This window comes from Pinus tabuliformis, chromosome 1_2 (assembly GCF_031772625.1).
Source record: "Pinus tabuliformis cultivar Carrire ecotype Pingquan chromosome 1_2, CPIR1, whole genome shotgun sequence".
NCBI classification, from domain to species: domain Eukaryota; kingdom Viridiplantae; phylum Streptophyta; class Pinopsida; order Pinales; family Pinaceae; genus Pinus; species Pinus tabuliformis.
The window spans coordinates 302,665,922-302,679,919 of NC_142298.1; the positions used below are offsets into that span (position 1 = coordinate 302,665,922).

General features: G+C 41.5%; 1 protein-coding gene across 3 annotated transcripts in view; it reads left to right on the plus strand.

Moving 5' to 3' along the window:
• The window catches only part of LOC149205551 (uncharacterized), a 207,444-nt gene extending 194,047 nt beyond the window's left edge, over positions 1–13,397 (plus strand). For all 3 annotated transcript variants that reach the window (XM_089395106.1, XM_089395104.1, XM_089395105.1), the window contains exons 4-5: positions 11,988–12,062; positions 12,185–13,397. In XM_089395106.1, the coding sequence (XP_089251232.1) occupies positions 11,988–12,062; positions 12,185–12,747 (638 nt within the window). In that variant the 3' untranslated portion in view covers positions 12,748–13,397. The remainder of the gene's footprint in view (positions 1–11,987; positions 12,063–12,184) is intronic.
• Positions 13,398–13,998: the final 601 nt, after the last annotated feature.

The following is a 13,998-nucleotide window of genomic DNA, read 5'->3' on the forward strand; positions in this document are numbered from 1 at the left end:
AGCTTCCTCCCGGATTCGTTCCAGCCTCCAGCCTCCAACAAGAGCTCCTTCCAAGTCCTACTCAATGATGATGTCAAGGATGAATGATCACCAATACACATGGAAACAAGGGTTTCCTATGCAAAATGGGGGAAGTGCAGAATGCACCAAGGACTTCAGACCTGGTCTAAGGGAAAAATCTCAGCATAATAATCTTGCTCTCCTTTCTCTCTCCCCTTGGCCTTCCCTTTGATGTCTTTTTATACCCTCTCCAAAGTAGTTTTTTAGTTAGGAGTTGGTTGGGAACAGTTGGGCCACGGGCACTAACAGGTGATCCAGCAGGTAAACCCGCGATCACCGCCCGAAAAAGAGGAAATTATATTTTTTTAAGTGTTTTAATAGATACACGCGGGTTGGGTATGACAGACCCGCGTGTACACGCGTTTAACACAGGGCAAAGTCGCGTATAGGGAATAAAACACTGTTTTTTAAATTTTTGGACCAGGTCTGGAAGGAGGGGTTGCCCTAGGCCATAAGTGCAGCATCACAAACCATAAGAGTGAGATTTGGAGCTATAACAACTGCTGAAGTAGAGAACCAAGTTCTCAACCTCTCATACAAGAAGAAATATCAAATCCAAGATGTCCTCTAATGGCCTCCTCCTCCTCTTTTATAGATCTAATGGACCCCTCTAGAAGCTCTTATTTTATTATTATTTTAATCATTGAGCTCATTTCCCTTAATTAAAATATTCTTTTTAATGTGGGAAAATGGTAAATTGGCCACCATGCTTTCTCAAGCCCCACCAAAAATCACTTCTAGCCATCCCATCCTATAGGTCTTCTCGTTCCAGTTCCAATGAGCTATTACGGTATGGTGTTCTGCCAAGTATTTCCATCGAAATACCACCTTAAGCGTAATTAATGGAGTTAGACCCATTAATAACTAAGTTTTTTGAAAGTTGTCGAAATGCAACGAAATGAAAGACAAACTGTGTGGATGATGGAATATACCAAGCGAATGCCACCAGACCTCATAAAAACTCCTCAAAACCCCATGAAACACCTCCTGAAGCCCTTGGGCCCGTTGATGAAGTAAACCTTCTCATGTGACCTGTCTGCCCTACCCTGAAAATCCATCCTAACCATGTCATGAGGAACACCAGAAAAAGGAACATTACAGAAACATGGAACACATTGTGAATCCGACGCTCCTTAGGTAGCTCTAATTCGTTGGCCACCTCTCCCACCTTCCGGACCACCTTATACGACCCATAAAACCGTGGGCGAAGCTTCTTTGCTTCGTTATGCTTGAGCGAGGATTTCATGTATGGCTGCAAGCATAGTTAGACCATGTCCCCTAACTCAAAGTGTCTCTCCACCCTGTGTTTATCAACATATACCTTTTGCTAATTTTGGGCCACTTGTAAGTTGTTCTTGAGAGCTCGGAGAATCTCCTGGCTCTCTTGAACCCAATTCTTTGCTCCTAGGGCTCTGCTATATCCAAACACCATGTCAAAAAAATAAAGTGCATCATATCCATAAAGTGCTTGGAAAGGAGTCATACCGATGGACATGTGATAAGTCGTGTTGTAGCAGAACTCCCCGAGGTGTAGCCACTTGACCCACGCTCTCTGTTGTCCAGTCACATAGTTGCGCAAGTACCCTTCCAACCACTTGTTCACAATCTCTGTCTGCCCATCGGTTTGGGGATGATAGTTGGTGTTGGGTGTAAGTTTTGTACCCACTAACCGGAACAACTCCTGCCAAAAAGCCCCCATAAATCTGTTGTCCCTGTCACTCACAATGGTCTTGGGGAGACCATGCAACCGGAAAACCTCCCGAAAGAATAACTCGGCCACCTGGGAGGCTGAAGATCTCAATGAAATAGCAAAGAAGTGGGCGAACTTGGTCAGTCTGTCGACCACCACATAGATGCAGTCTCGCCCCTGTGTTGCCAGAAGTCTCGTGATGAAATCCATGGATAAGCTCTCCCACTTCCTCTCTGGAATGGGGAGTGGTTGTAGCAAACCGGTCGGGTGACCCAACTCCACCTTGTTTCTCTGGCAATCCACGCACTCCCTCACATGTTTCAGCACATCCCCTTTAAGTCCCCGCCAAGAGAACCTCTCCCTGACAGCACGGTATGTCTTGAGGAAACCTAGGTGCCCTGCTAGTGGAGAATCATGGGTTGCCTGCATGATCCTCTCCTTCAGCTGAGATCCTGGCACTAAATAGATCCGGTCCTTGTAGTAGATCACATCATCCATCACCCAGAATCGGTCATCTCGGTGCATGCCATCCAAAATGTCGCAAGCCTGCCTATCCTTGGAGTACTCAACCAATAGTTGAGCGTTCCAATCCTGCGTGACATCCATCAAAGATAGCGCTGCGGGTCTCCTAGAGAGGGCATCTGCTACCACGTTGTGTTTTCCCTTCACATACTCTATCTCAAAGTCGTAAGCTTGGAGCTTACTCACCCATTTCTGTTGCCTCTCCTCTAAGGACTGCTGCTCAAGGAGGAAGCGAAGACTGTTGTGATCCGTCTTCACTTTGAATTGGTTGCCTCCTAAATACTGTCTGAATTTGTCTAGTGCATGCACCACTGCCAAAATCTCCTTGTCGTACACAGAGTACAACCGTTCGTGAGGCTGCAATTTCCTGCTCTCAAACGTAATAGGATGGCCCCCCTGTGTCAAAATGGCCCCAATCCCTTCACCGGACGCATCGCACTCCAACACAAATGGTTGCGTGAAATCTGGCAAGGCTAAGACTGGACAACTGCTCATGACCCTCTTGAGGCACGTGAAGGCCTCCTCTGCCACCTACGTCCACACAAAAGCTCCCCTCTTCGTCAAATCCGTAAGAGGTGCTGCAAGCTGTGAGAACCCCCTCAAATCTCTTGTACTACGACGTACAAATGCCCAGGAAACTCCTTAGCCCTGTCACGTTCTTGGGTGTGGGCCAGTCTAGAATTGCCCGAATCTTCTCCTGATGCACCTTCACTCCATCCTCCCCAACCACATGCCCTAGGTACAACATCTTTGTTATCCTTGTTGATTTGTGGTAGCATCGGATGTGCTCTAGCTATGAAAATTGGTGGAGAGGCTAAGGCACATAAGATCTCCAAGACCCAGAAATGGTTTGGGGAAATTCCACCCAGTTAGAGAGATATTAAAACAATTAATATTTTTAATGGGGTTCCTAAGTCTAAACTTAGGAAAATTAAAATATTAATGAGTATTAATATAAAACTGGGCGAGAATGTTCTAAATGACATGGATCAAGCCGAATCTAATCTTAGCCGTTGATTAGAGGCTTAATCTCGACCGTTGAAGACTCAACAGGAAAGTATAACAGGAGGCTTGAGGGTCAGTGGGAGATACACTAAGATTGATCAGTCAGTTCGATTTTCTGGAGCGAGGCTTGCTGAGAAAAATCGAACAAGTGATCTGTTGTAGTGAGGGGCAGTGAGTACATAGCAGAGAGGCAAAGATAGTGCTAGAGGGTCAGCACAGAGGCTGACGCAGAGGCAGCTAGAGCTATGCAGAGGTAGCAAAAGCTACGTAGAGGCAGTTGGGGACTGCGCAGAGGTTGAGGGGCCTGCGTGGGTGACGCAGAGGGCTAGAGAGCTAACGCAGAGGCTTCAAGAGCTGAGCTGAAGCTAGTAGGGCTGACGCAGGGCCAAGAGGAAGCGCTGGAAGGATTTTCGTGGGGCAGACTAGCTGAATATCTGTCTCCGAGAAGAGGTATTACTGCTGTGTAACAATCTGTTGGGTGAGCCATTTCTGGTACCCTAGTTGTACTCAGTAGCTGCTTAATAATAAGACCCTCATATTTGTTGCAACGGTTTTCCCGCATTGGTTTTTTCCGGGGACGATTGTCCAAAAATAATGGTGTCCCTTGTGTGTTTGTTTCAGTATTTCAGTTGATGATCTGTATATGAGTTAAGGCTGCATTTTCAATATTTATATTTATAAATAACTTGTTAATGGAATAAACAAGTAGGAGAAATAAACCAGATAATGCTGTAGGGGTTTCTAACATGTCAAACTTAGAAATTTCAACATGATACCAGAGCGTTGCAGATCACAGGAGGACTGAACGCATCAACAATATCGAAAATTTGCAGCAGTAGTAGCTGTCTCAAGAGACAGAGCTGCTCCTATGTAGAAGGCAGCAGAGAAGAAGTGATGCAGAGGGCCTGCGTCATCATTTCGAGCCAAAGAGAGGGCCAACGTAGAGGCAGAGAAAGGCAAAAGAGGCTCACAAAGAGCCACGTCATCCTACTCAGCCAGGTAGGATTGACGTAGTTGACCAGAGGAGCGATTCAACCTTTGTCGGGATTGCGCAGCGCTGGAAGGCTCAGTTTCTTCAGTTGCTGGGGTTAGGGAATTGTGGGCAGATTGTGGATTGGGAAGCAGGTGGGTTGTTGTTTCTATCGAAGCAGAACAATACCTAATGGGACAGAACCAAGGTAGAGGGAGTTGCTACCTTTACGGATTTCTAGTCAAGAAATCTAGATCCAAGTTGTAGTTGCAAGGAGGATTGGAGAGGAGCGGTTCGGCAGATGGCGGGAAGATTTCTAGTAGGGAAATCAGGACTTAGAGGGAGATTTCTAGGAGGAAAGTCGAAACTCAGAGGGAGTCCAGAAGAGGAGCAGAAATGGCAGTGAATGGATTGAGGGATTAGGACAGGTTGGATGGGGCTTCCAGCTTTGTCATCTCAAAGGTCAATATCTTGGCAGTCCTAGATCGACATTGCATCAAGGGCTTCGCTTTGAGAATCGTGGCTATCCCAGTCAACCCAGCTGATAATGAGATGTATGAGGATGCAATGGCGAGGGAAAAGTGCATAATTCTTGACGGGGTCAAGGATCATGTCGTACCACATATTGCTGAAAAGAACACAACAAAGGAGATGTGGCATACTTTGACGACCTTGTATCAGGGCACTTCCGTGCAGTGGAAGATGCTATTGGAGAATCAGTGTGGTCGTATCAGATGCAGAAGGGGGAGCAGATAGATCTGTTCCTCCTCAGATTGCAGGAGATTTGTGACCAACTTACTTCCATAGGGGCCACGCTGGATAAGGAGTTCATGGTGAGGACCGCCCTGAATGCAGTCTTCGAGGAGTGGGAGACATTTGTCCAAGGCATTTTAGGCAGAGCTACTCTTCCAGGATGGGAAGAGATGTGGGCAACTCTTCGCTAAGAAGAGATTAGACGGTTGACCAAGGTGGGGAGTAGTGGCAAGGGAAGTAGAATCAAGAAAGAGGAGGAGGACGATGCGGCTCTAGCATCTGCGGGACAACAGGGGAAGAGGAAGAAGAAGGATATCTCCAAGGTGAAGTGCTTCTATTGTGGGGAGCTAGGTCATTATGCATCCCAGTGTCCCAGGAAGAAGAGCAAGGGAGAGGCTTCTGAATCCAAGGCAGCTCCGGCTAAGGCGGAGAAAGAAGTCGGGACTGATGACGACTGTGCCAAGAGTGCTCATGCACCTCTAGAGAAGAGGTGGGGAGACATCGAGTTGTAGTCAGGAGGACTACACACTAGGGGCAGGATCCTTGAGGTACCCAAACTCTTGGATCATATCCGGCTACAGGAGCCCTTAACGACAGTAGCAGGATGACGGATGTCAGGTAGAAGCAAGATGTGATGGAGCGACAAGGCAGTGCTAGAGTGCAGAGGTCTGTAGCAATGCAACGGAGATTGCAACAGTGCGAGAGGCACAAAGGTGTTTGAAGCAGCGCAGAGGCAACAGAGGGAGCACAAAATAACAACAGAGGTAGCTTCAGCGTTAGGAGGCTTCCAGACTGACAAGGATGTCAGAATGTTAGGTAGATCAGTTACTTACTTCTCGGTAACTGAGTTGCAGTGCAGCTGTTAGCAGTGGCAATGTTAGGGGCAGCATGTTGAGAGGGAGCTGCAGTACAGATGTAGCAGTGGTAGTGGCAGTGTCAGGGGTAGCAGTACAGGGAGCAATAGTACAGATGATGTGAGGCAGCAGGCCAAGCATCAGCACAGGTACCGGTGCAGAAGGATCAACGCGATGTTCAGTGGTAGAGCATTACTAGAGCACATTCCTCACTAAGAGGGAGTGTTGATTTGTGGTAGCATCGGATGTGCTCTAGCCATGAAAATTGGTGGAGAGGCTAAGGCACATAAGATCTCCAAGACCCAGATATGGTTTGGGGAAATTCCACCCGGTTAGAGAGATATTAAAATAATTAATATTTTTAATGGGGTTCCTAAGTCTAAACTTAGAAAAATTAAAATATTAAAATGGGTATTAATACCAACCTAGATCCATCTTAACACTGGATCTATCAAGCGCTGAGAGGGATCAAATCTCTCGAGGTGCAAACCTATTTTGTGAGTGCAAAACTTGAGGAAAGTTTTGCACCTCGAGAGATTTGATCCCTCTTGGTGCTTGATAGATCCAGTGTTAAGATGGATCTAGGCTGGTTTTAGTCGTGTGCGATCATACAAAATTCGTTGAACATCTAATTATTTTGATCATTTTAAATATGCTAAATATGTCTAGATTCATTTGGTCAATTTAATTTAAAAATTGCTTAGTTACCTCTGTTGAGATGAGAGACTCTGTTAGTAACTTGAATGATGAAAAATGATGAAATACAAAATTTGAGTGGAAAGTGTCAATGTAACAATTTTGATAGATATAAAATGTGAATACTAAGAATATAGTCACTTACAAACAATCGTCATTGCAATCAATCTGAAATCTGAAACTATTTGGAATCATAGACCATTCAAACCCCAAATAATTTTCAATGGTAGTTATTTTCTATTACAACGTTTGAATGCAAAGTAATTAACAATGTTGAATAATAGAAAATGGGAATAATAAGAATGTACCCGATTAGAAATAGTTTATAGTTTCAAGAATCAAACATTTGGGGCAAGCAAACATTTTATTTAGGATGAATATTCAAGTGTTGTATTTATGGTTGAATAATTTTTATGTGCTTACACTGAGAGAGAGAGTGTATGTTTTGGGGGTGAGAAGGAGAGACAAGGGGAGATAGAGATATAGAGACAAGGGGGGATAGAGATATAGATGGGGGGAGAGGGAAGAACAGAGAGGCAAAGAGATATAGGAAGATATAGATATGGAGAGAGAAATGTTAGAGAGAGAGAGAAGGGGGAGAGGGGGAGGGGGAGGGGAAAGGGAGGGAGGGAGAGATAGATATGGAGAGAGAGTGTGTATGTTTAGGGGCTGAGATAGAGAGATAGAGAAGGAGAGACAATGGGAGATAGAGATATAGATGGAGGAGGTAGAGATGTGCTTACACTGAAATCAATGCACACTATTAATATAATTACTTTGAAATTAATGTACATCATACATCTTGTTGCATCAAATCAGAAATCAACATCTACACTAAAATCAATGCATCTAGTGCAAACAATGAAATAGGATTAGAAATCAACATCTATACTGAAATCAATGCATCTAGTGCAAGCAATAAAATAGGATTAGAAATCAATAGCTACACTGAAACCAATGCATCTAATGCAAGCAATCAAATATGAGTAGAAATCAACATCTACGCTGAAATCAATGCATCTAGTGTAAGGTATTAAATATGATTAGAAATCGACATCTACACTAAAATCAATGCATCTAGTGCAAGCGATCAAATAGGATTAAAAATCAATATCTACACTGAAACCAATGCATCATGTGCAAGCAATCAAATAAGAGTAGAAATCAACATCGACATTGAAATCAATGCATCTAGTGTAAGGTATTAAATAGAATTATAAATTGAAATCTACACTGAAATCAATGCATATAGTGCATGTGATCAAATAGGATTAGAAATCAACAACTACATTGAAATCAATACATCTATTTTAGTGAAAATCTAAAATATTCATCACTTTCTAGATCTAACTTCTATGTATGTATTTGTCTCTGTGAGACTCTTTCTTCTTCCCTCTCTCTCCACCTTCCATTATGTGTCTATCTCCCTCCCCCTCTCCTTCTCTCTCTTCGCCTCCCCCTCTCCTCCGTCTCACTCTATCTGCCTGTCTGTAACTTTATCTTTCTCTTCTTTCCTCTCTCCCCCTGCCATCTATATTTATACCTCCCTCCATCTCTCCTTATTTGTCTCTCTATCTCAACCCCCTAAACATATGTCACGCTTCCTCTCTGCCCCCCCATATCTATCTATCGATCTATCTATCTCTCCCTCTTCCTTTCTCCCTCCATCTCTTCCCTTTCTCTCTTTCTCTATCAATACATAAGTGCCTAGCTGCTGTGAATTCGCTGCTCCCCAGAGAAATTTGCTGTCCCCTCAAATCGGCACTGCTGGGTGAATTCAAGCTCTGATTTACCCCCTCAAAATAATCCAGAAATTTCTGCAATTTTGGGGATGTACTCCTCTCCAAAAACCCAGAAAAACCGAGAAACAGTCTTTCCTGGTTTTGACCTGCCAAATTCGACCCCTTGGGGATCGACTCTCCTCCAATACTGGAAATCAATCCCTGTAACTGGAACTGCTGTAAATTGCTGCCACAATGTCAGGAAACCTCCCCCACATCAGCCTTCCAACAATTTCCCCACAACCGAGTTCCCCAAAACTCCAGTTAAGCTTCCTTCCAAGTGACCCCCACTACTGACTGCGCAGTCCTAGGTGAGGATGATGCAGACCGTTCGACCAGCAGCTTGACCTGAGTATTTGGCTTGCCTTCCTGCTGTAATTTCTCCTTTCCGAAGTGGAAGCTCGATGAGAATACCTCCAACAACCTTCACATCTGAATTCCCTGGCTCTACTGCTCCACCCAACATGCAGTCTCTCCCACTGCATCCCTGCTGCTCCCAAAAATGCGTCCTTGCTGGCCAAGGCAGCATACTCCTCTTCTGGGTGATCTTCTTTCTGTCTCCAATGGAAAATCTCCTAGGGTGGCACTCGAAGTCCACCGAAAAGAGGGATGAGCTTCACTCCTTGGGAAGCTCGGGTGGCACTCAAAGTCCACCGAAAAGAGGGATGAGCTTCACTCCTTGGGAAGCTCTTGTGCTGAACAACACTTGTAGCTTAGCTAAACAGCCAAAGCAACAATGAATTCTCAAATCATCAAAAGGACCCAAATGCTGCTCACTTCCTTCTATTTATGCTTGCTCCCTTGGGCCCCACCTGGGTCCCATCAAAATTGCATTAAGCCAAAAATAACAAAATTGCCAAAATTGGTTTTTCCTCACCTTGGGAAAATAATTAGGAAGGGACATTACACCTTTCAATTTTCTGTGGGATTTTCTGAGGTTATTTATTGAAGTCAATTGGCCTTCTAGCATTTGTCATCACATAGCATCCTCTGCTCCAGGGGTAAGCATCAGTGATTCTGCCTTAGGAAACATCAATCACAAGAAGACTACATATCAAATCAAAATTATAGTCTGACTGTGATAATTCGGGCTTTTATGAAGTTACTTGGCCTCTATTATTTTTCCTGAGATTTCCGTCCTTTTCTGAGGTTAGCCCCAGGCATTTCATTCTCATGTAACTAAATAGAGGCAAAGGGTTTCTTAGTAATCTTGACCAAAAACACGGATATATCTTGGTATATATATGTTCTACTTCCAAGCTATAGCATTTTAATCTAAAACAGACTTTCGACCTTCCTTTGATCGATTGCATTATCTGATGGTATTTGTCCTTACACTACAGCTTTGACCCTTTTGTAGCTTCGTTGATTTCCTGAGGAACTTCAGTTTTACATAATAGATTAGACTTATCTTTGAAGGATCAGACCTTGAACAGACTTTTCTGCTCCCCTTTCATGGTTTGAACAGACCCTTGTTAGGGCACAAATTACATACAGTACTTCGGTGGTATTTCCGAACAGAGTTCTGACTTGGCTTCATTTTGACTTTACATCTTTAAGGCTGCTTTTCAACCATACGCTCTGATACCATGTTGAATTTTTATATAGTGTCTTCTATACTGATAATTACTTTAGATGATTTAGATCTTATTCACATTCTTACTCATTATTCCATCATCAAACAATTACACAGAAGACATCAAAAATATAATAATGATAGTAGGATCATGAAGAGACAGCCACACAAAGAACACATGAATTTACCCGGGGAAAACCCAGCAACCTTTTCCTTGGAGAAATCATCAAGTTCAACAGAGATATATTAGTCACATACAAGGTCAAACAGACCAACAATTTAGCTAGGCCAAACCTGGTCCAACTCTATCCTAATCAAGTCAAATGCTTCCCAAGAATTCAGTCTAGTCTGCTCTGCTAGGGCATTATCTCGGCCTCTTATTGCATCTAGAAAAACTCGGTTCTGCTGCCTTTTGATCCACAGATTCGTCCAGTACTGAGATCTTGTCTTCGCATGCCTTGCCTCAGACCTTTGCATACCTTGACTCAGACTTGCCCTTCACTTGGCCTCAGAAGATCGTAACTAGCTTCCACAGAGAACATCTGAGTTGTGTGTCAAATGTGGGAGGACAAGTGTCCTTATATAGTAATCTGTCATGCCAAATGGGTACCATCATAGGTGGGGGCCGACTTGACTAGGAGGAGGCCGACATGACTTATTTTGGGGCGAAATATTCTTTTTCAAAAATTCAAATTTTTCTTTTTTCACAGAGGACATGAAGACATGCCTTTAATAATTTTCTTTTGACATGAAGAACATGCTTTACAAAATACATCAATGACCAAAAATGATAGTTACGAAGAACGACCATAGCTACAAAATTCAGCATGTCTGGCAGTAGATCTTAGAAAAGGGAGTTTGATTCTATGGTAACTGAGATTTGAACATGTGTTGTCCAAAATAAAGTATGACATTACCAGAAACCGATTGTGTTGGACAATAATATCACTTGTTTTGGTGTCTGATGCATCTTCTTTTGAGCCGTGTAATTATGATGTGGCACAACAAACAATTTATATGTTCTTGTACAGAATACAGATCAGTAAAATTTGTCATCTGCATAGTAATAGTTTTTGGAATTTTGCGCATATCATTTTTGCAAGGTGATTTTTCAGTGAGAATCCAAGCAATCTTAGGACAAAAGGTTTTTATTTTTAATTTTTTTGTAACTCCATGTCCGTTGTTTGGGAGCATAATTTGAAACCTGCATGGTTTTAGGTTGACCAGATTTTAGCAAATTGAAATTGCCAGCTTTTGTGAATTTTTTTAAAATTATGTTTACCCGCTATATATAATCTGTTTTACATGGACAGATATTTAAAAGACTCCATTGATGTCATGTGGGTTATATATTCACCATTGCCTTGCGAAGGTTCCTGTAATCAGAGTTTTAAATGTTGTTGATATTCAGAATGTCGACTCATTAGCTCTGTTTTAGCTGATGATTGCTGTCAGTCTGTAGTGATTGGTTGAAATTCCATGAGGTACACCAGTATTTGGAAACATGCGGTTCCTACCATCATGAAATGGTAAAAAACATAAAGTCGTATCTCAATTGAGGTCTGAGGAGCCCTATTTTACGATATTCTCACCTTTATTTGAGAATACCATATTTGATGATATACGGGTTATCAATGTAACTAGACATTAATAAGGGTTGTTATCAGGTTAACTTGACTTTAGCCTTGATGATAGCTTAATGCTTTCAAACTAATGAACGCTAATTTGGATTTGGATTATCAATGCTGCTTAATATTTTTCATTCGTGGTCTATTTTATAATAAATGTATAGTTTGAAATATAAAGAATCTTGGATATTCTCTATTCTTTTGTAATCAAATATTTTCATTCTTATTTTTTTCCTTTTGCTGATCAAAGTTTCAGAATTTTTGGTGCCACTGAATTGTTAAAATTTCTGAACATTAGAAACTATGTTTGTTTCCGTTCGTGGTTTTTGATTGTCGCAAGTCATTACCCATGCTTAATAACAGAACTGTGTTGTCTTTCTGTGAATTGTTTTGTAGGGGTCATTTCTAATTGTTAGTTTTAACACTTTCAAAGGTGGTGTGTGTGTGTGCAGACAATACTATTCAAAAGGTTAACTATCAGGTGGAGCCTCTAAATATTAACCCTGTATCTCTTGCAAACTCTAGAGGTAATATATTTATTATATAGTGTGCCCCCGACTCTCTTTATATATGCTGGACAAACTTTCTACAGAAATTTTTAATGCTACCTTAGAACAGTAATAGTCTGGTTGTATTGTATCTGTTGCAGATCAAGACAACAAAACAAGTGAATCTCCATTTGGCAATTCATTTGCAACTCGTACCCAACCCTATGACCTTTTCCAAGCAGCAAATACTCTACCTGATGTGACTTCTCAGAAAGGAAGTTCATTTGTTCATGATATATTACAGAGAAGATCGAGGTTGCTTCCAGAAGAAACAAATGGATCCTCGGATCTACTTAATTCACCGGTTCATATCACAGCTCTGAAATTTGAGAATAAAATTAACCAAGCTCTTCATGGCCTAAAAAAATCTCAAGAAGCAGAATACAAGCTTGCCCAAGAAAAACTATATTCCCAGAAAGATTTTCTATTGTCCCTCTTTCAGGAGCTAGACATAGCAAACAATGAATTTACAAATGATTCATCTTCATCCTCTTTGGAAAACTTTGATGATTTGCTTGTAGGTGTTTCAGATCGAGTTGGAAGACTGAGGAAAGAGACTGCAAAATTTGGACAAATGCTAAGCATTACAAATGGGTTTGGCCGCACTCCGAAGGATATTCTAACAGATTACTTTGAAGTAGTGATGGAAGATGGAATGAACTAAATCTGCCCGTTATTTAGTAATTTTTGTAGCAGGAATATGTCTGCGTTTTCTTAGCTGTTCCTCTGCTCTAAATATTTCCCCTCTACATATCATTTCTTCTCCTCTAATCCACAACTTCAGAATCATATGAATTATTTGTTTCTCATCCGGATGCATGGGTTAGATTTTCCTTCAGGAACAGCAGTTCAAACACAGGTGGCTTTCTATTCTGGAATAGGTCTTGTTTGTATGGCTGGGAAAATTATTCCTGTATTTGTACGTAAGGCCCGTGTAACTTTTGGGGTAAAAGTTATTTGAAGCCTGTTTTGTGAACAGGATACCAAATGTAATATTTTGGTACATAAGTCGGATTCTAGCAACATAAATTTGCTTGTTGCTTGTGGAAAGTCAATGGCAATTGCCTGAAGAGATTGAAATGTAATCCTTCTATCTGATAAAATGCTTGCAAAATTATGTGGCACACCATCCTTTTTACGTGAAATATTACCTGCCTCATTTTTTGTGATGATTTCCAGGCAAGTAGGATTAGGGGCCAGTGACTTGAATACAATGAATAATCTCTACCAGTGGCATTTCATTCACGTTATAGAAAATGTAACATTAACATATTCATGATGGAATTATGATAACTGGGTTGCATTTTTCACCGAGTCGTCTGTTGTAAGCAATAGTAACAACTTTACTTCGTGGCATTCAAGACTGATAATTCAGAAAACTTGACTAGGCTGATGGATAATTGAGTAGGTAATTAGATCACTCGACGGTCAATGTGTTTAGTTATTAAGTTACACATGATAGTGAATGTGTAATATACCTATAATGAATACATCTACCAACTGAAATTTCTAGTCTGCGTCTTCTAATATGTGGAAAGGCCATGTAAATTTTTTTGGGGGCCCTTTTTTCTATTGACATCTTAACTCTGAATTAATGCATTGGACGTTGTCATATCATTTCAAAACCTCTGCATGTACTTGGAGGGATGACAATTGTATCATTGGAACATAACATAAAAAACAAAAATGCAATTGTTTGAATGTTATATTTTATTTTATTAGTAATATTAACTTTAAATAGGCCTCAAATTACTATTAGTTAAAAAAACAATTATCTTCCACCAAAAATGTAGCTATTTGAATGCTATTAGCATTGTTTTATCAGCAATGTTAAATTTAAATGAGCTTCAAACTAGGAGAAAAACTATACTTTCAGGTACTTTTCGAAGGGATGATAATTGGATTGTTGGAAGTA